Source organism: Peromyscus maniculatus, chromosome 10 (genome assembly GCF_049852395.1).
Source record: "Peromyscus maniculatus bairdii isolate BWxNUB_F1_BW_parent chromosome 10, HU_Pman_BW_mat_3.1, whole genome shotgun sequence".
NCBI lineage: Eukaryota > Metazoa > Chordata > Mammalia > Rodentia > Cricetidae > Peromyscus > Peromyscus maniculatus.
Window position 1 is genome coordinate 14,880,256 of NC_134861.1, and position 26,183 is coordinate 14,906,438.

The 26,183-nt window shown below is 46.8% G+C and overlaps 1 protein-coding gene across 10 annotated transcripts in view; it reads right to left on the reverse strand.

Moving 5' to 3' along the window:
• Positions 1-464: 464 nt before the first annotated feature.
• The window catches only part of Grb10 (growth factor receptor bound protein 10), a 105,009-nt gene continuing 79,290 nt past the window's right edge, over positions 465-26,183 (reverse strand). For all 10 annotated transcript variants that reach the window (XM_076546010.1, XM_076546013.1, XM_076546007.1 and 7 more), the window contains 12 exons: positions 19,010-19,166; positions 14,446-14,561; positions 13,967-14,035; positions 13,356-13,493; positions 13,069-13,179; positions 12,094-12,192; positions 6,498-6,575; positions 5,806-5,922; positions 5,005-5,071; positions 4,739-4,826; positions 3,923-4,016; positions 465-3,669 (listed from right to left, as the gene is read on the reverse strand). In XM_076546010.1, coding sequence (XP_076402125.1) covers positions 3,523-3,669; positions 3,923-4,016; positions 4,739-4,826; positions 5,005-5,071; positions 5,806-5,922; positions 6,498-6,575; positions 12,094-12,192; positions 13,069-13,179; positions 13,356-13,493; positions 13,967-14,035; positions 14,446-14,561; positions 19,010-19,166 — 1,281 coding nt within the window. In that variant the 3' untranslated portion in view covers positions 465-3,522. The remainder of the gene's footprint in view (positions 3,670-3,922; positions 4,017-4,738; positions 4,827-5,004; positions 5,072-5,805; positions 5,923-6,497; positions 6,576-12,093; positions 12,193-13,068; positions 13,180-13,355; positions 13,494-13,966; positions 14,036-14,445; positions 14,562-19,009; positions 19,167-26,183) is intronic.

Genomic DNA, 26,183 nt, shown 5'->3' on the forward strand with positions numbered 1-26,183 from the left:
GCGTGAGCCACCGCCGCCTGGCTCCATCCACTTTATGAGACATTCTTTGATTTGATCCAGAACTCACCAATTAGGCTACGCTGACTGGCCAGCAAGCCCCAGGGACCTGGCTTTACCTCCCCTCCCCAGCACTGGGATGACAAGTGTGTGCCACCACTGGCTTTTCTGTGGGTTCTCAGGATGGAACCTCTATCTTGATCTTGTGTGGCAGGCCCTTCACGGACTTAGCCGTCTCTCCACAAGCCTGTGATTTTTTTTTCTTGTGGGACGAGGGACAGGAAGAGGCTGGCAGGGATGTCCTGGCAGAGGTGAGCTGGCCCCGAATCTCGCCTGACTGTTACGCAGGTACCGGGGATCTAAAATCTGGTTCTCTTGCGTTCACAGCAAGCACTCTTACCCAGTGAGCTACCCAACCCCTACCCCCACCCTGGTTTTTAGATACGGCGTAAATAAATACACAGGAGGAAATGAAGAACACTTTATTAATGTTTATTTCTAATAACAAGAAACAGAACATCAGTCCCTTATGTGTACAAAAATACCTGAAAGTTTACAAGTAGGTTCACGAGCCAAAGAGCTATGTAGCGCAGAGTGAAGCAAAGCACGCGGGAAAAGGGTTTTGTCTATGAATGAACACCCTCCGCATCCCCTGAAAACGGTTACATGTCAGGTCAATTTTTCCGTCCGCAGTTTGCACTATGACATCACAAATCTACGATGAGCTAGTTGCGCTCCCGAAGGCGCAGTGATCGGACAGACTGTCAGGTATTTAAGTGCAGAAGGGAGGAGACAAAACACCTAAGCTGAGGCACATATTTCTTCAAAGTTTAAGCAAACAAAAACACGTCCAGAAACTCTTAACACCTAATGATATAACAGAGCCTACCTATTAAAAAAAAAAACGCTAAAAACCCAAAGCATTTGGCATTTTCCTTCTCAATTTAGTCCAGGTGGTGGGTGGCTACACGGAGTTTTCGTTTGGAAAAGAAAATCACAGGCAGAGATTGCAAAGTCAAACAGGCTCCAAAACAACCCTGAGCTGTCCCCTTTACATTCATGTCAATTAAATACAAAAATAAAAGTCAAATGTCCTTCTGTCGCTGGCTAGGGGGAGCTGGGTACCCACTAGCCCAGGGATTAGCTGTTGTTCAGGTGGAATTCCCAGCTGCCTGTGCAAAGGCTGGTGAGCTCGGGGCAACTGAAGTCTGCGATACTCAAGGCGGGTTGCAGCCTTCAACAATTCACTTCGGCTAGGGATGTACAAAATACTACGTCAAACCAGCTACGTACAAAATTGTGAACCAGAGTCAAGCCTATACTTCCTTTTAAATAAAATGCGTACTTATAAATATGAGATGCATGCCCTAGCTGTCTACTGTAGAGCCAAAAGAGAAAACGGTTATGCACTGTGGGGACTGGTCTGTGTAAACTGGAGAAAGAAACCTTAGAGTTGTCTGCTGTCTGTTTCGTAAAGTTCTGACCTTAAGTCAGCAAAGCGAAATGAGTATGGTAAAACTGAAATGTCCGTTATCTGTCCCTAAGGGGAAGACCAGTGGAAGCCTGCTGCCAGGCATGAACTTGAGGATTATCTCATTGTCAACTGAATGATTAACTAGCTGCGAAAGAAAAGAGAAATGCAATTGAGCACTTAACGCTTACGAAAAAATGTTTTACTAAAAAATAAAGAAAAAAATGATAAAAAGATAAAAAGGTAAAATGATAAAATGATAAAATGATAAAAAGGAAAAAAAAATTCTTCATTTGTTGTAATCAACATCTCGTGGAAACACGGTTGCGTGGTCTGTGAACTACAGTGTTTCTATACTGTGGACCAGCTCGCAGCTGACCTGTTTACAAAGCGCTGTTACATCTATCTTCCACTGCGCGCATCCGCAACGCAGGGCAATCAAACGTGCTCCCTGGGGAGCACTTCAATAAATCAGGACTGGCAATCCGGTGGCTAGCTCAGGTTCAAAGGGCCAGTCAGGTGTGGTGTCAGGAAAAGAAACCTGTTCACCACGGTTGTCTGTGTGTTTCTCAAGTGAGTCCCGTCTGCTAAATCATTAAAGGGGACAACAGAGGGTCCCTCCATGGGGCTCAGGGGACTCAACAACAACTCCAGCCACCTTCTGACTCCTCTCTTGGAGGAGGAAGCAAGCATCATGCTGCTCAAAACTGTCCAATGTTCACAACCACTGTGAGGTACTTCTCACCCTAAGCTAGCAAAGACATCGCCTCTGCACACCCTGCATCTGCTGGCTTAGGGGGTTATCAGTAGGGTGCAGAGGTCATCCAGCAAAGACTCAAAGCCAGCCTATGCTGCGGCCTCTGCAGTGTTTCCTTATCTTTATCACCAAAAAGCTCAGAGTGACAGAGCACAAGGCCAACAAGTTGACATTTTCTCTTGAGATCATCTAACCCCACCACCCCACCCCACCCCACCCCTGTGGGAGAACTGAAATGACCGAGGCTACTGCAGAGGGCAAAGGCAGCGATTACTCTACAACAGTGGGTGGCTGTGAAAATGTGAGGCACGGGGCACCCCAGATGGACTAGGTGGCATCCACAAGGAATACCAATGTGTTCCAAGAAGGCTTGCTGACATCAGTCGAAAGCTGAGGTCATGCAGCTGTGCTGTGCTGGGGACCAGTGGGTTTTCCAAAGTGATGAGGTCTCCTGCACGATGGGGGACGAGACTGCACACTGATAATAATAGATGACCAGACGTCTCAAGGTCTGCACACTGATAATAGATGACCAGACGTCAGCACAACAACAACAACAATGACCAGACTTGTGGTAGCGGGACTGAGTCACAAAACATGCTTGGTGTCAACCACAACTGACACCTTGTATTTTGTTAGTTTATTTTTTAAAAACCAAAAGCTTTTCAAGTATAATGGGAAAGACTGGGGTCTCTAAATGTAGGAGGAGCCAAATCTACACTGTGGCAACCTGCGGCAAGCAGGATGCCCTCAAGAAAACTTTGGGGACCCATTTTTTTTCAGGCTGAAGTCTGCTAATTCAAAAACTCTCTGTCTCATCTGGGTTGCAAAGCCACATCCTCTCTCTCTCCTACCATAGGCTGAGTACAACATTAACAACGAAGAAGGAGTGCAAAAGAGTGATCAATACAAAAAAGTAAACATTGCGGTTTGAAATGTCAAGATTATTCCAGGGCAAGAGTTCATTTCCAATCACTTCTCTGCGGTTTTTCACCCTCACATGGCCTAATCAAAATTGTCATTCCAGTTTCTTCCCACACTTGCACTGGATCTCTTCCCTCCCCCTCCCCCCCATTTAAATGGCTGACGCAAGGGGGAGGTGGTCCTGCTTGATCCGCAGCGGTAAATCTTGGTGAAGTCCAATAACTAATTGATGTTGGTCGGTTGGTACCGATCAAAAAAGCTTTGTGTTTTCTGAGTCCGTGGGTGGGAGTAGGTGTGTGTTTTCACCCTCATGCAGGCCTCTCTTCTCCGTTCCAGTGTTGCTGCCTCCAGCCTCTGTGATAGGGCAAGGAGGTCATAAGGCCACGCGGATGCAGTGGTGCTTCAGCTTGCAGGGCAGAACACCTTTGTTGAGCTGGTAGAAGTCGACCAGCTGGATCAGGTCGGAGAACTTGGTGTTCCCATCATCCAGAGTGAAGAAGGTCTGCCCATCATCCTCGCACTGCAGAGACACAGAAAACACTTGCTACGTTAGGGGATGTGACCTTGGGGGACAACCTGTGATCAGGAGCAAATCTGTCTGCTCATGGTTCTGTTCCTGAGAGCCACACACACAAAGTTGGCAAGGTAGGTCAGAAAACACGGTGGGTAGGGAGCCAGTATCAGAATTACAGAGGAACTCACTGGGTGCTCTGACTTCACTGTAGGATACTGGGAAAGGGACAAAGGAAGGTACTGAAGGTATTGGTACTTACAGGCAGGATCTGGAAGTTCTTAATCTTCTGGTGGTGGCACAGAGTCAGCACAAATGCCTTCGGATTGCTCTGGCTGTCACGCAGGAGGAACAGCCTGTGGAGTGGGAAACCAGCAATTTATTATTGATTCTTTTTAAAACCCAAAATGAATTTCCCATGTATGAACACACACGTATGCATATACACACCAGCTTGACCTGCCTGATCAAAATGGGCTTATAGCCATGACACTGGGACAAGAGCAGCCGTGAGATGGTGTGCACCCTGAGGTCCAGACTCTTGCTGGCCCTGCTGACCCTGTGACAGGTATGAGGTGAATGCTTGTAGGTCAACCTGCTATAAACACGTTACTTCCAGTCACTCTGGCCAATGGCTCCCATCATCCACTCTACACATGAGTGAAACCATCGGTCCTCTGTTGTCCTGCCCCACTCAGTAGTGAGACAATCTACTTGAGAAGTCCTGACTGTGAGAAACAAGCCTCGTGTGGGCTAAGTCAATGACAACCTGGTCTTTGAAAAAGGCAGTTTTCTAAAGTGTGTAAGTAAAAAGGTATTGGTGATTGCTTTTTTTTTTTCCCTGTTCATTCACTACCTCATCTTTTCTATTTAAATTTCATTTAAGGGGTAAAGGGCACATCTGGATACATCCAGGACAGGACGGTTCAGAATCATCTCTGTCCTTAACGTGGCCTGGCCAGCATATTTTGCCTCGGAGCTGGTTTCTGCAGGGAACGGTGAGTAGTGGGGCGGAGATGTGTGCTTATCACAGTGTGCGCTCGACAGATCATAGCTTCCAAGAGTGGAGTTTCCTTACCCATCCACGAGTCCTTGTTGCTTGATGATACGGTGAGACTCCTCGCGGGAGATACGTCCATGAAACCAATGCTGAGTCCTGTGAATCACTGTGGGAAAGATGGAGGAGAAGAGAGGGTAAGACCTGGCTCCTCTGCAGAGAGACCGCCAAGAGTCCATGACAAACTTGGACCTCAGCTCTAGTAGCACCTCACACAGCTCAGAGAGGTTCAGAGATGGGATCCTCTTTGCCTTTACATACAATACAGTGCCATTAGCTGCGCTCACCTGAATTCAGAGTAGAAGTATGAAGAGGGCTTTGGCTGCTCAGAACATTTATCCTAGTGCTTCGCTTCTGCAAAAGAAATGCCCACATTAGCAAAGATGAGAGACCAAGGTACCAAGTCACCTACTGTCCAGGGCAGGGGGGCTGAGTAGTGTCCCCAAACCCCTAGACTCTGATGACACCACCTGACTATGAAGAATAAAGAGTTTCTTGGCCCAAATGGTAAAGAAAATAAAGCAAATGCATTTTGGTTTTTTCTAGTCAAACTAGCACTGAGGCAGTAGCATGTTTCTTGTCCAGACTACCTATGATGTAAATTCTGGAGACTCTCAGCAAAGCAGCACAGGCTACCTCTTTAAATTCTGGCAGTTCTCAGAACATTTTTCTCCAGAGTCCCTGTGCTGAAGACTTTTGCCCTTTTCCCACACTATGGCTACAGGACTGGGAATGTCTTCTAAGCAGAGCCCTGGGCAGGTGTTCTGCACATGGTCTTTAAATTTCAGGGAAACCTGAGCTGGGAGATAATCTTCCCATCTGCAGATTCAGCACTTGAGCTTAGTGAGAGAACTGTTCCCCGTGGAGTCCTCATGCGGATGTCTGGCCCTGTGCCCTCTACAAACAGCCACTAGTAATTTATCAGCAGGAACAGCTCAGGACAGAGTGGTGTGGAAGGCCGACAGCATGGAGGGCCCCGGGGTCCGACTGCTTCCTAAAGTTACTCCCAACCCCCCTCCCACCAACACCAGGAGAGTTTGGGTGTTTGTGTATAACCAGTTCCAACCAGTCTGGGGCTAGTGACTTACGCGCCAAGCGTGGCCCTCTTCCAGGGCAGCACTCTGGGCCTCAGCCGGATTATCGATCACTCTTCCAATTTGTCCAGAAAAATCCATTGCCACCAGAGAACTCTCAGAGACACTGCGCTGTAAAGCAAAAGGCCACAGAGTCTAAGATGTAGAGAAAGCAGCCAGGGTAGCATGCTGGAGAGCACCCCACGAAACAATCATCAAGACTTCTGCGAAGGGGCTACAGAGTTCCCTGTTGCAGGGTTTTCAGTGGAACCACACTAAAAATGGCAAACATGGCTTTGGATGTGGTTTAAAAAGAAAGCAAGGAGGGAAGGAAGGGAGACTGGGTGATCTGTCCCCAACTCCTCACCGCAGACCATGCTTGGGGGCATCAGTTCAGGGAAGCAAACACTACACTCTTCTATGACTTGGCTTGCTTGTTCTCTCCCAGGAACAGGGATCTTTAAGATCACATTGGTAATATAGCGCATTTCTGTGCTTTTAGGGAGCAAGCTATATATATTCTCGATATCCTCACCAGGGAGTGACTTCCACATCCACAGGGCCCATGACTTAAAGGAACAAGAGCCAAAGATAACAAAAATGGCTCCTGGAGAGCTCCAAGTGGCGGCTGATACTTTTTTGGAATAGGTAAGGCAGGCTGCAATGAGGTTCCCATAGTACTTAACTGTTGAGGGTCCTCTACTTACCATAGGTGTGTTGAAAGGAGAGAGCAAAGCCTTCCTCTGCTGCGGGATGCGGTAGTTCTGGTACAGGAGCATTCCATACTGAAGAGGAAAGACTAGGGTCAGTACCTGCACCCGAGAGCGCATAAACATGTACAACATGACAAAACTATTCTCCACGAGTGTAAGTGCACAGGCCAGGACAAGTGTCTGAAGTAAAAATGCACCAAGAATTCCCCCACACTGTTGAGAAGACACCAAACTAAGGAGTCAAGAATGCATAGATCAGACACATCATGAGGAAACTGCGAACTAAAAACAAAACAAAACCAGAGACAAAGAGAAAACCTCAAAACAAGACCAGATAGTCAACATTTTTACATAAATGAAGAAATTCAAAGGACAGTGGAATGGCGAGGACGCAGTAGTAACTGATGCTAGTGGACTGTTCCTTCAAGAACGTAGGCAAGACTAAGAGTTTCTTGGGTCCACACTGCAAGGATTGTTAAGAGCTGAGTTCTTCTAGTCCCCCAGAGAGGAATGCATGTTTGGGAAAAATTATAGTGCAAGTAAGTGGATGACTGAAATAAAATCTGAGTCTATGAAGCACAGCGGCCGTGCACTTGAGGGGGTTTTAATATACAGAGAACGATTATTCCCAACAAGAACATTTCAGATAGGTGGTGAGGGCAATGAAGAAAGCTCTTTCTCAGCCTGACTGTGGTGAAAGGACTAAATTACATGGCTTTTTAATAAGTTAAAAAGATGCACGTTGTGGTGCTGTGGTAGCCCCTGGAAGACAGAAAGTCAGTGTCTGAGAAGCAGGCACCCAGGGAAGATGTAAAGGAAAACACACAGCAAGCACTTTACCTACTGGGCCTTCTCCCCAGTTCTCACACATAACTTTATTAAAAGAGCATTTCTCATCTGTTTTGCTTGGTTCTGAGAATGTGGAGTCTGTGGTTAGGCAAGGCTGGCTGCATACATCCAAGTATATGCTTGTGTGTGGTCTCTCTGTGTGTATGTCCATGTGTGGGGAAGTCAGAAGTCAATGCTGGGTGGTGTCTTCCTCAGTCATGTTTTGAGATAGGGTTTCCCACTGACTAACCGGGAGCCCCAGGGGCCTTCCCTTTTCTCCCCACAGCACTGGGGTTACAGAAATGTACTGCCACATCTGGCTGTTGCCGGTGACGGGGATTTGAATTCAGGTCCTTCTGTTTTCATGGCAAGGACTTTACAACTGAGCCATCTTGCCAGTCAAGCAAATATGGTTTCTGGGTGTAGAGATAAATGGAGAGATGGAAATGAGGGGTTACGCTTGCCTCAGCTTCTGAGAGATGACCTCTGAGTCATTAAAATGGCCTGCCTGATATAAGTGTTTAGCTGGGGGCCTTGGGCCAGACCACAGAGCCTATGTTAAGCATGTGATTCATGCTGGGCCTGGGGCCATGCTAGGGACTAAGGCCAGCCACATAAGTGATAGGTCCATATGGCCAACAATGCATGGAAACTGGGGTCCACACTAAGGCTTGGGTGAGCTTCCCCAGCCAGTAATGCTCTGGGTGTGTTACCATATATTTTTTTGTTAGTAGATTCAACTTCGCTGTACCTGACTCCACTCGTCGGGATTCCTTTCAGGCCTCACTCACACCTATCCCTTTCACTATAACATTTGCTGAGTCTGTAGCCCTAGTTCATTATTGAGGAAGAGGGAGATATAGAGTGTCTCCCAAGCTTGCCTGCACGTCTCTCCCCATAACACAGTGGCAATCTAAACTCTACAGTGTTCTAAAACCAAGTTTTTTGAGCAATGATATAGGCGCGCAAGTAGAAAAATCCAACATTTGATTTTGTGTGATAGGTCACAGTTAAAACCCAGGCAAGTGTATAAACTTATTTCAGGCCATGTGTAAAATATACGTGTGAGACAAACACATTTCGTGTTTAGACATAAGTCCTATCTGCATGACATCTCATTATGTTTATGCAAATATTCCTTGTCATAAAATGCCCAAATCCACAGTACTTCTGAGAAGGGTCACTCAATCTGGAATGGCACAAATCTGGGAGTATATTACCCTTATATATGTTTTTCCCTTTCAGTACTTTTGCTCTTTATCTGGCTTAACTTGCTTGCCTTTTTAGAATGCCTTCAAGAAGACCACTGACCTTAATTAAGCTTTACTTTAAAAAAAAAGTATTTAACATTAAAGATTTGCCTCTGAAGTTCTGCTGGAATGGTAACTTACGATACTTTTATAATTACTCAACTGATATATCTTGATTTTCTTTTGCATTCTATCCTTGGTCTATAAATTAATTTAAATAGATCTCTTTAAGTAGGCATCATGTAGAAAATTAGACTTCATTTGCATCATATTTTTAAATAGGATTTTAAAAAAAAATCTCAGTTACTAAGGAAGTAGACTGTTTTCATATTTATTGTTTGTAGTTTAAAGATCACAAATTCACACTGTTTCTCCTTAAAAATATGAAGGCCTACATGGTGGTTCTTGTATTCCCACCAAGTCTTGAAATTGCTAAGCCATTAGCCATCCAAGTGCCAGCTGCCTGTAGAGGTACTTTCTTTCCTTTCCCCTTTTATTTTAGTTGACTGGGCTTTACAGATACATGTATAGACCAATTCATGTTATTTCCTTTGTAATTCCTTCTATTGCTTCAGGAAAAGAAAGTATGACCTAACAATGTTGCCTGCTTCACTGCAGTGTACTCTGGCTTCCTATTCACATCAAATTAAATGTGACTCTCCTAAACAGTAGAGGATTAAGGTAGCAGTGGACTGTTTTGTTTCTTTGTGTACAGAGACAACAGCCACGTCTCCACATTCAGAGCTTGCCATGAAAAAAATGTCCTTCTGGGCTAGCGAGATGCCTCAGTGAGTAAAGGTGCTTGTCACTAAGCTGGAATTTGGTCCCCAGAACCCACATGGTGGAAGGAGAGAACTGACTCCCCCAAGTTGTCCTCTGACCTCCACACACATGCCCACACACATTCCCCTAAAGAAACTAATTAATAAATTAACATAATAAAGAACCATAAGCACATCAATAAAGTTCACAGGAGTTTAACATCACAAATGGGTTTGAGTTGGGGATCTAATGAAAGGAAGCCATTTGCTTTGTGAACCCATTGTGCGCTGACAGAGTTCCTTTATTACCTAGTTTTCATTCTGGCCATTAACCCTGGAAGACCCAACACGTTGAATAAAAGGACAGATCTTTCTCTAGTAACTGAGTGGGACGTGGAAGTTCTTAAGTGAGGTGGTAGCAAGTTTACTGTTTCATGCAAAGGGAACAAAAAGGTTTCGAGTCCGGGCTGAAGAATGCTTCAAAGACTGCAGCTCAGCTCTGGGCATGCAAGACAAACTTACAGAGGTGCCTGTTAATGGGGGTGGGCTGGAATCGCATTGGGAGCGCACCCTATTTAGCACAGATGTTAATGGAAAGGAATCTATTAAGTTCAACTAGGCTCAGCCTTCCAGCAGCCCTGTGATTTGATGGCCCCATATCCCTGGTTCAGAGGTGACAAAGGCCAGTATAGGCTGGAGCTTCTAACTGGGGAGTGACAATACCCTCCCGAGGCCATGGGAACCCAGGCTGAGGCTACTCTTGGCTGTTACAAGCTACTGAGACTGGGGGATGCCTGTTAATCCATAATACTCTAATCTGCCGCATTTAAAAAAAAAAAATCAGGCCTTTTTTTTTCTGTCTATCATATTGGGGAGTTAACCATTTGATGAGTTCTTTAGGGAAAGAATGCAAGGAGTCTAAATCCACAATGCTCACATTTTAGACATGACAAAGAAACAAATTTGGGGGGGAGAAAAAAAAAAAAGCTCCGAGTGCTTAAGGTTTATCAACTGATTTATCACCTATACACAAAAATTTAACCAAAGCTTCCACTCGGTCTCAATAATGTTTTTTGAAACAAAGGGTATTCTAACGTCATTCGGTAAGGTGGTCATAATCTCAGACTGAAGGATTACAAATGGATGCACTCTCACTATGAACCACAGCCGGCTGCAGGTCAAACATGTCCCACTGGTCTTATGTGTTTCATTTTCGCCATGAGCAGGACATGCCTCCTCCCCCCAGTCACTGAGGACTAGCTGTGTGGAACTGTAGGTCTAAGTCTTGGCATCTAAAGTAGAACCTGGAGCGGAGTATTTGCACATAGGGACGTCTGTAGAGGGAAGGCTGAGGACAGGGGGCCACCCAAACCCTTCTGTGATTCCTAGCCTCTCGCCCCTCCTGGCATGCCTAGGCTCCACGGGCGAGGCTTCTCTGACCTCATTCCGTGGAGTGCGGTCTTTTGTTTTGTATATATACCCTTCTCACTGCTGAGAAGGCTTTGATCCCCGCATTTAGCTGCCTCGCAGGGCTGCAGTGAATTTCTTCTTTGTTTCCAATGTGCTGGTCCTACTGTCAGAGTGCTCTCGCAGAGGAGGCTCCCCGTGCCTCTTGGTGGTCTGCTGTCTTGCTGAACATGAACCTAATTGCCTTTTCAGGGCGGGGTAATTTAAAACCAAAGCAACCACAATGACAGGCTCTTGTGCTGACACAGCAAGACATTTTGTGGAGGGGATTTTTACATCAGTTTAAGAAACTTTTAGAAGAGGAGGGAGAATAGGAGAAGTAGGTAACCGTTACAACTTTCTACCACGTTGGCACAGTCCTGTGGCCAAGAAATGACTCAATGATGGACTAGGAAAGGATGAAGAGCGCAGTCTGACCCTACGTCCTGCACTGGCCACTAAGAAATCTGTAACGCTGAGCACAGCAATGCCTCTTTTTCCCTTTTTTTTTTTTATATTTATGCAAGCACTTAAAGATGTAAGATGGTCCTTGGTTAATTTTAAATAACAAAGTTATCCTTCCCCGAAGCTCCAGGATCACAACGTGATATAAATTACTGTTTCAACACTGCTGGCGCCAAGTCCATGTCCACTAATCAAAAATGGTAATGAGGCAGGGTTAGGGATGGTGGGAGAGGACTTTACACGATGATTTAGGAGTCTATGTTCACAAATGTAATAAAGCAAGGAAACCTCCGTGTTGAATTCACTTTTTCCAGATTTTTTTTTTTTTTTTTTTTTTTTTTAAAAAAAAAAAACAGCCCCTTTCTAGCAGGCGAGAGTGTCTGAGAGGGATCAAGTTCAAGGACCCGACCTGCACCCTGATCCTGAGGAGACACAACCTGACAGCTTGTTATCTGGGCTGCTGTGAGCCCATTCAGTGCCTTTTCAGAAACAAGAGAGAGTACACATGGGTGGAAGGCAGGAGGACCAGTCAAGTCCTGCCTGAGTTACAGAGAGAGTTTAAGGCCAGTCTGGGCCATCTACTGCAACTCTGCCTAAAGATGTATAAAAAAAGGCCTGGGGATAGACAGATTGAAGGAATGGACAGACAGGCAAACCCACACACAGAGCCAGAAACACAAGTGTAATCCTGAGACCTTTGGCATCTGTGGATCACTGGATCAAATGACAACTGCAGAGTAGCTGGGACACTAGAACTCAATGCAGGATCAACTCGACTCCAAATACTAGGAAGGCTGAGGCAGGAAGATTCTGAGTCTGAGGCCAGCTTGAGGCACATACCTTGAGCAGTCTGAAGGCAGTCATCCAGCAAGAACGGATCTGATCATCCTCGGCACAGAGCAGACGCAGCTCCTTCATCTCAACTTTCGCTTTGTTTGGCTGGAGGAGAAATGAAAACCCCACCAGTGCAACGGTGAGCAAGTGGATGCCCAGGGTTAGAGAAGGCTGCCCCAAACCAGAGGCAGTCTGCTGGATGGCACCTGAGCAGAGAGCAGAGCAAGGGCCACACATGCCCCTGGTCCAGTTTAGCCACCACCTGCTTGACAAAGCCCTCATTAAGGACTACTAGTCACAGACTAGCCCTGAGCTAGCTGAGGCTACAAGTCAGTCCCTCAGCTGAAGCAGAGTCCCCCTCTTGACTAGCAATTTTGGGAGCTGTACAGCAAAACTAACCCCCACGAGGCTGTGAACACAGCAAGCGCAATGGGACAAGGAGGAGAAGGTGTAGTGTGTGGAGGGACACTGGCGTTCGTAACTGCCTGCTGAGTTATGGAGAAGGACCTTTTGAAGTGTCCAGAGGTCTTGAGGATGATTACCAGTGGAAATCCAGGTGAGTATCAGTGACACCACTGAGCAGGGGTGCTGAGGTGGAGCTAAGAGCCCAAGGGAGGTAGGGGTATGCCTCCATCCCTGTAGTCACAAAGGACAGACAGGGCCATGTGGCAAAGTGATGATGATAATCGGGTGTCAGGTCAGGAGTCCCCCCCACCTCTTAACCAGCTTCTACCTCTTCTTACTGTGACCAGGTAAAAGCTGCACCCAGTGCAGGAGGCCAACAGCTACCTGGCCTTAAGTCACTGAGGCCACTGAGTACTCCAGAGGGCATGTGTTTACTTTCTTCAATGAGCACCTGGACTATTCAAAAATCACCAGATCCTAAGCACACAGTAAAGCCAGTGTAAGAACTATTTCCGTGCAAAGGAAGAGGCTCTGCCGCCAAACACTGGGTGGGCGGCGTCCTGCGGAGTGGAGTACCTTGATGCACATCCCATGGTCGTTGGGCGCGTTGTACTGCTTCTTCCCAGCAATCACGTAGAAGATGCTGGTCTCCTCCAGATCAGCCAGCAGCTGCAGGTGTCTCGGTTCCTGCAAAACAGCAGCCAGGCAAAGCGTGGGGTCACATTGCGAATAGCCATCATAAAAGCTGCTCATTAATAAGTTCACACTAGCATAAGAGAGGTTTGGGTGCATTTAAAAATTAAGCCCACGTTCACAGCAAGCATACCTAGCATACGGAGGGGGTAAAATGTTTTCAAATGTACCTTTGAAGTCCCCTTGGTGGAGTAATAAAGGCCAGATCTGCGCAGGCACACATACAGCTTCTTCCAAGACTTTTTCCCAACTTCCTTCACCTGCAGGAACCCTTGGATCTCAGGGCAGCTGCTGGTGTTCAGAAAGTTCTACGGAGGGACAAATTTTTAAAATTAGGCAATATGCATATAAAAAAAATGAGAGCAGTTATGTGATGACATATAGCTAATATTTCCTGAATTATTAAAAATACTTAGGGGTGGGTGTTGAGCAAAATTTTCTTCCTTCAAACTCCTTAAAACCCCAGCAAAACGGATATTGCATCGAACACAGTGAGTATTGAAATGGAGAGAAGCAAATGGCTGCCACAGGAGGGTGGGCATGATGCTGTGAGTCTCCTGAGAAGCAGTTGGGGCGCGTCTGCTCTGTATTTCAGACCCCCAGCAGGCTATCTCAGTAGGGACTCAGGTTCTGTATTTCAGACCCCCAGCAGGCCTATCTCAGTAGGGACTCAGGTTCTGTATTTCAGACCCCCAGCAGGCCTATCTCAGTAGGGACTCAGGCTCTGTATTTCAGACCCCCAGCAGGCTATCTCAGTAGGGACTCAGGTCTCTCTCCTTACCTGCAGAAACTGAGCATGACTGCCATTGGGCTGCTGGCACCAATTGACCATCTGATCCGGGAAGAAGTTCTGAGACAGAGAGGGAAAGAAGAAACAAGCGCGTTACAGACGGCACAGCCTGTCAGCATTAAACACTCTCCGGGTACGATCGTGGTCATCTGTATTTTAAACAACAGCATTCTCATCTTTCATCAAAACCTGTACCACCCCAGTACCAAAAGAAAACCACAACCACAAAATAAATAACAACAAGGTGACCGCAGTTGGAGACGGTCTCTGTCACCAGTCTCAACGACATCGAGTTATGATGGCGTCGTGTGTGAGGTCTGCTTCATTAAATGGCGACACAGCTTCTTAAGCCCATGTACCCACATGGTCCATAAGTCTCAGCTCGTCATCTGATAATCAGGTTCTATTCAACCCCAGTACAAACGCCAAGATTTCACGAGTCCCAACGTGAACCCCAAAAGGAGACTTACCACTGGGTTCTTAAAGAACTCATACTTGGCATAATTCTTTCTGAACAGAAATTTACTCTCATTTGGCATGGTGCTCTCCACCTGGACCACAATCTCATGGTCCTCCAGGCACCTCTCTGTAGGGAGAAACATCACATGTGAGATGAGGCAGAAACTTCAGCACAATCTTCCAAGGTCAAAACCTGTTTTTTAAGCCCCGAGAATGAAGAGTATGTCAGGAATGACACTAAATTTAAGTCTTGTCTTTAACAAGCTGATGGATATCTAAAAGAGGTCTTAAAATTCAATAAAATGCAAAATTCAAGTGAGTACTGACAAGCACTTGGAGTCAACACTACCAGGGGAGCTGTGGACAAGATACCATAAGCAATGGGATGTACAAAGCATTCACCCTTCACACCTAGCTAGTTAACACTGGCCATGTCATGGAATGTATGCATCAGCTGCATTATGTGTGAAGGCAAAGAAAAGAACATGCTCCACACAGAGTATTCACTGTGCAGGCTGTACAGGTAGGCACATGCGTGTGCGTGCGTACCCCTTATGTAAGGATTTGGAGAGGCTGGCTAGCTCCTTCTCCGAACTTCTCCTTCTTGTGGAGCGCAGAGAACTCGGCCTGCTTCTCGCTGATAGATACAACACGCTCAGAGGAGCTGTGCTTTTCTGCTCTGGAATGGAGGACATAGCTCCTCCCACAGAGCTCCTGAAAAGCCATGATGGAGGTGGTAGTGACAGAGAACTAACCACATCAGACAAAGGAATAAACTGTCTCAGTCGGTCCACCCCAGGCTCAGTGTGGGACCTGATGCCAGCCAGGCATACACAGATTAAGTGGACACAGGGGCGGTATCCTAAATCCCTATCGTGTCTCATGCTGTCAGAGCTGAGTCTCATCTGGGAAGGAAGGGAGATGCTGAGCAAAAGCCACTTTAAGTTAACAGGGTCTCAGAATTGGGAGAAAGAATTTCTGTCCACAGAGGAGAACTGTGACCATGGCCACTTCTCTATGAGAACCACCTCTGTTATCAAGAAGAGCACATTCTGGGCTAACAATCCTTGGCCTTAATTTTGATGCTGTACGAAGGAGACATCTTGGTAGAAACATATTTAAAACCAAAATTTGTCCCCATGGCAAATGCAAAGCTCACAGAACATGAAAAGCCATGCTTGACGCAAACCTAGAATAGATTCCATTTACCTCTATCTGGGAGAATTCTCCCTTTAACACATGAGCGCTTATGTTTACACAAGGGTTATATTTCCTCAAGACATAGGCGAACAACCACATACAACTTAAGCATTGACTAAAACTGTGATGCATGGTTTGAAAAAACAGCCAGGCTTAAGTTCATTCATTTTAAACAGACTTTCTCGTCTAAAAACAGATCAGTGAATTCCATTAGGAGTTTTACTCAGAGAAAATATTCTAAACAAACTTGAAAACAGAACTCAACCACCCCATAATCTGTGGGTGGTTGTTTTACAGAATAAATTACTTTTCCATTTAAAATACAGAGTAGGAAAGGGAGGTAGCTGTCGCCTAAGTAAGGACGCAGTGGCGAGCTCTAAATCAAAAAGTGTTCTGCTTTCCCAAGAGCTCTGAGGAGCACAAAGGACCCTGTGGAGAGCTTCCCAGCTAAGACCAGTGCTACGGTCTATACAGCTCTGGCCCGCAATAGTGGCTGTCTGGGAGGGTTGCACACAGACTGCACGTACACACGGGGGAGGGGGGGACATGGAGCCTGGGGAAGGAGCAGGGGAAACGGGGCCCCATTGTGGTTTCAGGTAACCAGTGACTACCAAGCTGGCCTGTGCAGCTCTAAAGGATCGTGCTTTCCCTCCGCTGCCAGTCTGGTGACCCCAGAGGAGCCTCGCTGTGGCTCTTCATGCAAACCAGCTGTAGCGTCAACTCCCGTTTCCTTCCTCAGTGAGCTGGTGAACGGTGGAGAAACCCTGCTAAACCCTTCCTCGGGCCGCTATGGGATGCCGAGACACGGCTGTGGCCTACAACTTGGTACCTTCAAGTGTCTGTCTGCCTGTGAACTAACTTCCTGCTGTTCGAGGGCTAAAACTGGACCAAGGCCGTGCTTTAGGATGTTCCTAAGCTACTCTGTGTTCATGCGGAAGACGTGGAGACTCCTCAAAGGCCAGTTGTTATTTTTCAACTATTTGAAACTATATTCAGCATCTGTATCAACATCTCACTCTGTGACAGAAGGGCTTGAGCATCGGACCAGTCAAAGAGGAAACGGTACTTCTTTGCTTTTAAAGTACATAGCTACTCAGAGCCTCAGCAGAAACTTGTCCAGCCCAGGTGGCATGGAGATCATCATGCAGGACAGAGCACAGAATAAGGCTCAGTGCAGCCTTTCAGTTGGCTCAACCTCCTGGTAGAAGGTCTCAGGCCTCCAGATTGACTGCTGGGAATCGTGGCACAAGGCAAGGAAGCGTGTCTAAGACACCTTGATGCCAAGCCAGCCAGCCAGCCTGCCAGCTTTCTTTCTATCCGTATATTTTAATGAGGAAAATACACCACTTGGCATTTTCAAATTAACAGTCAGGGAGCTATGGACGGAACACCAGCTCATGGTAGGCTCCTTCTGGGCACGGAGGACTGAAGGAGACTCTGTAGTGTCCACGGCACTATGGCGTCTGACTGGAACACAGAGCTGTAAACAGCCCCCAGAAAGCCACTGCTCTTTCCTGGGGGTGCCTGTCTAACGCACATAAGCCACAGTGCTCACTCCTCAGTCGCTGAACCAGGCAGGATCTGTGGGGCCCTGTCCTCGTATGCCTGCTGCCCTCGCTCCCCAGCCCTGGATGTGAGAGCCCTGGTACCAAGTGACCCTGTGCTGCGACCCCACTTTCAAGTCCTGGGGAGGGAACACCAAAATGCTGTTTTGTAAAGTGTATTTTGCAAAATTTCTTTAAAAAGTCATCTGTTTGCCTGCCATGCCTGCGGGCTGACTATGTTCCGTCGCTGTGTGTGTGTGGAACTTTCCGGATGGAAGGGGAGATTCTGGAGGGTTGCAGCTCACACGCTTGCACAGATGGGGCTCCCCCATTCACCCTATGCTAGCACACTAGCTGGACTTAATCACTGACTGTCCCCACACACCAAGGCTGAAGGATTCCCGGTAGGGAGGCCTTAGAGTAAGTGCTCATCAGGAAGTGTCCAGTAGTTCAGCGGCGAAGACCAGCACAGGAGCACTGTTTGGAAAACCTTCATCTGAGATCACATATGAACTGAAAATATCAGAATGCTCTCCTTATGCCCCCAACTGTAACAGTTTTGCGTTAGTCTGTTTTAGAATCTGCCCCAAAGACTTGCATATACAGTCTCCCCTTTGTGTGTCCTCCTCCCTAATAAGAAGACTCAATATAGAATTGCCTAAGAGAGCTGTTTCCATGGAGACAGCGATACCCAGGAATGTGGGGCAGGGTGGTTCCCCACCAAGCATAGGTGAGGCCCCACTCTTTAGGCCGGGACCCAAAAAACACACCCTAGAGCAACATCCATTACAAAGAGCCTCCCACAAGTCTGTGGTTCACTCATCCACAGCAGGGCAGCTCAATGCTAAGATGTGAACAGGGCTTTCTGAGAGGAACCACACAGCACTACATCTTTTCACCAGTGGGCCCCGACAAGAGACTGCTGTGGAGCTGCGGCAGAAACAGGATTTCCTTTTACAGAGCGACACAGCCGCGTTCCTTCTCTCTTTCCTTCAATTAAATGGTAGGTTTGAATAAAACAAAACACACACGCCCTCGGAGATAAGTGAGAGAACTAGAAGGCAGAAATGGAGCTTGTGCTGGGGTTGCTCACTTAAAGACGGTGAATCTTAAAAACTTTAAGAACTCACACAATCCTCTCTAAAATCTAGCCCAGTTGGAAAACGTGTTTCACTTTTCCTAAAAAGGGAGGAACTGGTGTGGAAAAGACACCTTTAATAAAAGTCTGACAGGCTTCTTTACCTGAGATGAACCAATTGAGGGAAAAAAAAAATAACGAATGCACCCCAGCAAGTTTGGGAGCTAGTTCCAAATATTCTATGGTATAAAATATGCTCTTGTCCCACAAGCAACATGACTGTGTACACACGCAGTGTAGACATCACCTCAGAAAGAAGCCATGCAGGCACTTAATTCCTATGAGAGTCCTTTGGAATGTATCCTGACTCCCTGTCCCTACTGCAAGAGAACTATGGCTCTCTTCTTCCTATGAATAGGCTGAGCTGCTTTGAGATGGGTAGCTGATGGCCCGCTGGGCTCTGGAAGAAGAAGCAAGTCCTAGAGAACCTACCACCTAGGCTGAGCCTTTGGGAAGTTACTGCTTTGAGTACCCAAGGTGAGATTCTGAGAGTATCAGAGGGAGAGGACTGGGAAGGAAGGAGAGCAATGTTTAGGAGAAAGCAAGGGCCAGAGGGAGTGCTGAGCCACCTATTAACTGCCTGCCCGGCTGGCGGGAGATGGTGACACGTTTACATTTGGCTGTGGCATACCCATTTGATCACACACTGAGGTCCCCAGGTGCTGTGCGCAAGCCAGGTGACCAGACCCCTACCTAATCCAAGTTGGGGGTGGTGCTCCACCAGAGTCCAGCTGTTGTCATCCACACAGTGACTTCTGTAAACCAGCAACTGGCACAGGTCCCTGGCAGTCATGTCAGTCAGAATCTCCACCACCCTGCTTGTCCCGTCTTCACTAAAGACTTTGACATCCTGCAACACACAAAGGGACAAGTACAGATGAAACAACTTGGCATTTACAAAAAAAACAGATGAGATAAAACAAGTAAAAACATTAGTGTCTCCACACATAGACAAGTGGTTTCTTGGGCTCCACAGAGGCAGGTCCAGGGCTATGGGACTCCCTTTCCTCTCTTTGGAGGGACCAGGGAGTCTCACAGGCACAGATGGCACACAGGCAAGCCACCAGCCTGGCATAGGGAGTCACAGAACCTACTCAAACACTATATCTGTTCCAGGTTGGACCGTTTACGCTTGTACACGTGCAGCGCATGTCTGGGCTGATCCTCCTCCCCTAAACTGTAGCACCCCCTTTTTCTCCATTCCCAGAGTCCACAGGGCCTGCAGCTCCTGTTCCCTCTATATCCTTCAAGTTCCTGAGGCACAGGAGGAAGTTGAGATAAACATCTAGACCGATGGAAAGGGGTACAGGAGAATACAGTCATGAAGTTGTTTGGCCCTTCTCCTAGAGCTATCCAAATCTACGGAAACCAAATAGTTCCTCGGGAAAAAGCATAGTAGACATTTCAGAGATTAAAAATGCTACCCGCTCCAGTGGATGGGGATGCAGTCTTTGGGGAACAGTGAGATTTAAACAAACAAAAAACAACAGCTACAACGAAAACCCTCAATAACAAAATTCTACCGAGAATCTTACCTCAACAGCATGGGAACAGCAGTTAGAAGGACATGGTGGCATTTTAAATTGTGATTGCCTACTGCCTGGTACTTTCTTCTGGTGCTTCCCTACCTTCCCTGGGAGGCCGGGCTCACTGTCCAGCAAGGGCTGCAGTCCTGGGCAGCTTTGCCCTCATCAAGGCTGCTTTTGTTCGCTGCCTGCCATCTTACTGGTCCCCAAGGTAGGAATGCAACCACTCCAGCAACCCAACTGTGCCCTTCCGAGGACGGATGTAGCCTCCTCAGGGGCTTTTAAGGCTGATGACAATGGTTGACAACATCAACAACACACAACATGATTGGCTGCAAAAATCCCGGGGCAGTGAAACACCAACAGATCACTTAGGCTGGAGCACGTGCGTCCTCTGGGTTTAGACCAACCTCCCGCTAATCCTCGTCTCCAACTGCTGCCGTCAGCCTCAACTGACCGTTAGCTTGTTCTGAAAGACTATCTCCAGTGGCCCAGTTCTCTGCCCTTTCTCTAGTTCATGTGCTTAGAAGGACGACTCTATGGAGGGAGTCAACGCTAGCACTTGGGAGGGTCCTGTGGCCCTGGGGGCAGGAGCTATATCCACATCTTCTTGGAGAGAAGGCTCCCTGAGGCCGGGGAGAGAGAGCTCATATTCCGCTGGCGTTGAACTCCCAGATGGGGGTGGGGATGCTTGGGGGGGGGTATCAGGAAAGCTGGGGGAACCCAAAGGGCCTCTCCACCCCTGCCACTCCCTGACTCAAAAATATCAGGGTTTGCTTTCAAACCCACTTTCACTCTCAAAGAAAAATAGCCCTCCCTCTTCTGGAATTTATGCCTCACTCAGGGAAAGTTTGCCTCTATCAGCAAAGCACATGCCTACACACGGCTCACATGACCGACTCAGTCTAGGAACTAACACTTAATTCAAATCAAGAAAATATGTCTGTGGTCTCTGGGCAAGAACATTCTTTCTAAAACGCTTTAACATAAAAGCAACAGAAATTTGGAAAGTATAAATGCATTTGATATTCTGGTTTGCAGGACGCAGGGCCTCCTGAGTCTGTGAAGCTTTCCACTCCCCAGATCAGTCTCCTAATGCTCTTCCTTTCCTAGGCTTCGAAGCATTTATGTGGTTACGGCAAACACTGTCTCCTCCAGGAAAGTTATGTGGCGGTGAAGTATGTGTTTCATGCCTCCCCAAGTCCACTCGCCACTCTTCCTGCCCAGAACAGCCGTGGCTCCACGTTTCAAAGTCTGCTTTCAGCCCACTGCATTTTTCTTTAAACGCTCTCTTTTTCCCTCAGATGCTCCACAGCCCTCCTGCCCCCCCCCCCCCCGCCCTCCCCCCGATCTATATATAGTCTGGGCAGTACAAGCTAACACGTACTCTGTCACAGGTTTATCTTCACTTCTTTGAGATTCTCACAAAAAAAAAAAAAAAAAAAAAAGCCAGGTTGGCAGGACAGGGCAGTACGTGATGGCTGAGGCCTCCCCCCTCCCCCTGAACCCCAAAGCCTGTGAGAGAGAACAGACAGAAAAGTACACACCTCCCGTTATAGACTCTAACTGACACACCATTCTTTGGCTATTTCCCCAAACTCCACAGGGCCTGCTGCCCGCAAGCCAAACAACCTCCAAGACAGAACTCTGGAAAAACCATTACACATACCAGCAGTGTTGATCTGGGTAAATGTTGGAAAGTACAGAAGGGACATTTTGTAGCAAATATATAAGGCACAAAGCGAATGCTGTGTGCAGCTCCAACGTCCTTCCACAGAATCTTTCAAAGGAGGGTTCTAGATGGAGCATTTGGTGCCACACTGCCATCCCCCCCCCCCCCCCCCCCAGCAGACCTCTGAGCTGCGCTGGCACTCATTAAGGAATCAAGTAAGGGTTGTATATTTCATAGGTCTGTGCAAGAACCTGGGCCAAGAGCGCCTGGGAGCAGCCGGGGCCTCTGAGGCACACTGAATGCTCTCATTTCTTAACCAGGGTGGACAAAGAAGGTTCTCTCAGGCAGATCAAGGTTCTGGGCCCCCAGCAACTCACATTTCAGCAGGGCAAGAGCCATAACACTGGCAGTTATTTTCCATGGGCTAACTGTCCAGGGCACATAGGAATCTGTGCAATACTGGAAAGGGGTAGGGAAGCAGGAGACCCACGGTTCCATCCTGACACAGTAAGGTTCATTTTCCTCATCTGAACTGTGGGACACTGTTTTGTCAATGAGTGGAATACACAAAGACCGATGCTCCATCGATGCCACTTTGGCACTGGCCTGAAGTTTTGGTATGGCAGTCAGGGCTGGTTCTAAGTGGCAACTCTGGAGTCAGAGGGAGCCACAACTCCCTTCATGATTTACCTAACTTTTCTGAGCCTCAGTTTCTCCATCTGTGAAGTGGGAACCCATGAGTGACACTGGCCTCACAGTGTTAAGATGGCTCTTGGAAAAGCTTACAGCCGTCTTTGTCCACAGACCTGGGATAGGTTGGGGTGGGCTAGCTGAAAGCCTGGAGGCGACTTAGCAGGCAGAAGGGGAGGGTTCTAACGCCTGTGCGCCGCCGGCACTCCCAGTTCTTAGAAAGCAGACCTCAACTGGTTAAGATGCAATGCAGAAAGCATCACCAACCAACCAACCAAACAGTTAATTGCTTTAAAAATAAAACAGTAATATGAAAGAGAACAGGCACAATTACGTCAACATGAAACTCTCTGTCAGGGGGGTGGGGGAGGGAGTGCTTTTTTGCTGGATTGGCCCACTACACACTCTGCTCTAAGGGCCCCGAGGAGGCAATAAAACGTCCCATTGTTCCCAGACTTTCTGTTGTCATTTCCTATACATTCACCATATAGAGGAAGGAACAAAAGCCCCTTTCTTTGCAGAAGGAGAGGGAAGGTGTTTGAGAACAAGAGGGTCTGAGCACATCTGCTCCGTGGCCCCAAGCTACAATCTGGGATGCCTGGCTTTTTGTCCTCATGGTCCCAGGCAGGTGGACAGTATGGGGTCTTTGGGCCTCCCCATGTAGACGGCCTGGTCCCCGGGGCGCGCAGGCTGATGGCCCAGCATCACTAAGGGCTGCTCTTCCCAGACACCTCATAGTAACTGCGACAGTGGTGGGCATCTGAAAGCATCCCTGGGACCCTGAGTTGTCCTCATTCTTCATCTCTGGCTAAACAACTCCTTAAATCAAAGGATCTTGTAGGGTGAAGGCTAGAGTTTTTGCCATTCTAGAGGCCTTCCTTACTTCAGGAGAGGCTGGCTGCAATCAGAGGGCGAGAGTCGGCATGCTCGGGATACTGAGGGAATCCTACACTGAGTGTCTCAGCAGGGATTGTTTTATCCTCTGAAGCAGGTATCAAATCAGCCTCATCAGAATGATGTCTGGAGGCAGTAGGGATTTCCCAGTGACAAGAACAGTCAGTCCTGGGGCAAGGGTTTGAACCCAGGGCTCTCTGACCTAACTGGTCTTTTTTTCCTCCACCAACCAGCTGCCCCTCAGCACCTTGTATCTAGCCTTCCTGCCACAGAGGAATATTTTTGAGTTGAGATGTCCTTAACACCCACAAATAGAAGAATGGAGAGGTGCCTGATGCCTAGGAGTTTGGGTGAATAAGATGGGCTAAATTAATTTTTGTAAAAAAGAATGAAATTTCCCCGAGTCTTCCTGAGGTTTGTCCTGAGTTATGGCACTGCTTTGTCTCTGAGGATCGACACTGAAGCACAGGACTCAACTCCGTGAGCGTGGCTTTCCAGCCACAGGAACATACAACCCTGTTCTCAACCGCTACCTTCTACCTACTCTGAAAAAAAAAACTCTATGCAATTCATACAACCTCATCAACTTCACATTTCAGTAGATTTATAAATACTTTGAGTCCTCGAAAACTCCCTACAAATAAGACAGTTCTATTACTAAAAATAGTTCTCAAAACTTGAACGGGGCTTTTGGAGTCACGGCTAAGACTTCTCTACAGTGAAAGGGTCTCACCAGCCAAGACTGCCCCAAACCAGTTCTATTTCAAAAAGAAAGACTCATCTGATGAGTGGATTTTGTTCTACTTATCTGTGTATGAATGCTCAGCTCATCTGAGATGCATCAAGTCTGCTATTTTGACAAAACTGATTTTTATAAATTGGCACCCCATTATATCAAATAAAATTTGAAAGCTTCTCAAGAAAAATCTGTTAGTGAATCAAAGAGGAGTTACAAAAACAAAGCCTCCTTACTCTCAGTGGGGATTTGTTCAAGGGCCCCAGAGCTGCCTGGAACAAAGGACAGTACTATAAGCTACAAGTGTGTTTCTATACTTGTGTACTTAGGATGAAGTTTAGCTACAGACACTGCCGAAATTTCCAGCTCGTAATAACAAACAATAGCAGGTCATAACGAGAGAAAAACAATTCTGGGGATGTACTGTGGTAAAAGTTATTCAAATCAGGCATTGCTTTCAAAATACTCGATTTCCTCTTACCTTTTCAGTTAAAGAAAAGTTTTACAGCTTCTCTTCATCATTTCCAAGTGGCCATCATCACTATTATTGGGCCTAGAGCTGTTATTAAGTATCAAGCGTTGCTTGAACTCAAGCGTCGTGATACCACAATTCACAATTACATGTATGAACATGTACATAGTAACATACCTATACAGTACCAATATGTACACATATATCCAAATACATACATATGTATAAAGATGAGAAATAAAGACACACACGTTAGCTTTCTATAGATGACGTGATTCTCTATTAAACTGGAAAAATACAGTAAGGAACAAAGGGGAAATAAACTGCTAATCACTGACAGTTCACAGACTCACTGTGACAGTACTCTTCTGCACAGATATTTATAAATAGAAACCCTGACAGAATTGTAATCATACTGCAACACACTTTTAAGCTGGGCTGTGCAGCTTCACATTACATCATAAACACCTTGCCATGTCACCATGCCTCTTCGCTGCTTTCGAGCTTACAAGGCCTCAAAGATGAAGAATTCTCCCACGCTGCCCAACGTGCGCTCCCCCACCCCCTCACTTTTCATTCTTATTATAGAATTATTTAAGATTATCTTCAAATATGTCTTAGTGTATATGTTTATTTTCTTAAGATGAATTGCTAGATATCATGCCTTGTTAAAATATCTCTCTACCAGGCTTAAACATTTCCCAAGAACTTAGTCGGTCAGACATTTTGGGTGAAACACTCAAGTTGTCGAGGAACAAGTAAAATGGTGGACAAATCCATCTGTCATCTCCAGATTTTCAGTTTCCCCAATTTTCTGGGTAGATACCTCCCCAGTGCCTACTCCTTACACCCACAACACTGGACAGAAATTGTGGTATAGCATAGACTTCAGTCCACACGTTCAACATGTTCTAGACATGTTGCTGGGCACAGCTACCTGCTGCACGTGTGGTGAAACAGGATGGTGCTCCAGACTGGAGTGTCACACAGGGCAGTGTAGGAGAGGCTCTAACTAACAGTTTGCACCCAGTGAATGATCTCCAACAGACTCATTGGCCTTCCTTCGCAGCTGACTGCCAACAGGCCTAGAGACAACCGGGAAGACATTCGTCGATACCACACCCTTCCAGACCACTGTGTTTCCAGTACTATAAAGATCAGACAACCCAAGCAAATCTTGCCAACTGAGAACACCACTGGCAACTCCTGGCCTGCTGGGCAGATGTGTCGGTTGGACAAGCAAGGAAGAAATTCAAAGCAAGAAATAGCAGCATGTGTGCTAAGTCCTTTAAACCAAGGGAACAAGGTTCTATTGAGCAGAACCTTAGAAAGGTACAAAGACCTGAAGCCAACGGTACACATCTTACCCTTTCTACTACTAACTGCTCTCAGAGGCAAAGAGCTTTCCAGGACAGATGTAAAAGCCAATGACAGTGCCTCAAACCTCTTGGTTTATCCCTCTGTTCCAGTCAGGCTCAGTAAACATCTTCTAGGGTTTCTTGAAACTACAGAAACAACTAATCAACATGATGGATTGTCTGGTCCTCTGCCTTCACATCCTGGGCTTCTGTCGCCCCAGAGTCCCAGTGATGTGAGGCCAGTGGTAGGGATTTAAACCAGACTGCAACAAATCACAGAGCCAGGCTAGGGGCCAGTCCCACCAAACCACATGCCTTCAAATTTCATTCCAAGGGACAGACTGTATTTGACACTATTTATAAAATGACTTTATATATATGTGTGTGTGTGTGTGTGTGTGTGTGTGTGTGTGTGTATGTATGTATGTATACTCATAAAACCATAAATCGTTCAGCCCAGCCATGACACTGTTAGGAATCTATCCACCCCATCTGTTAAGTGACCAAAGATGTATGTAA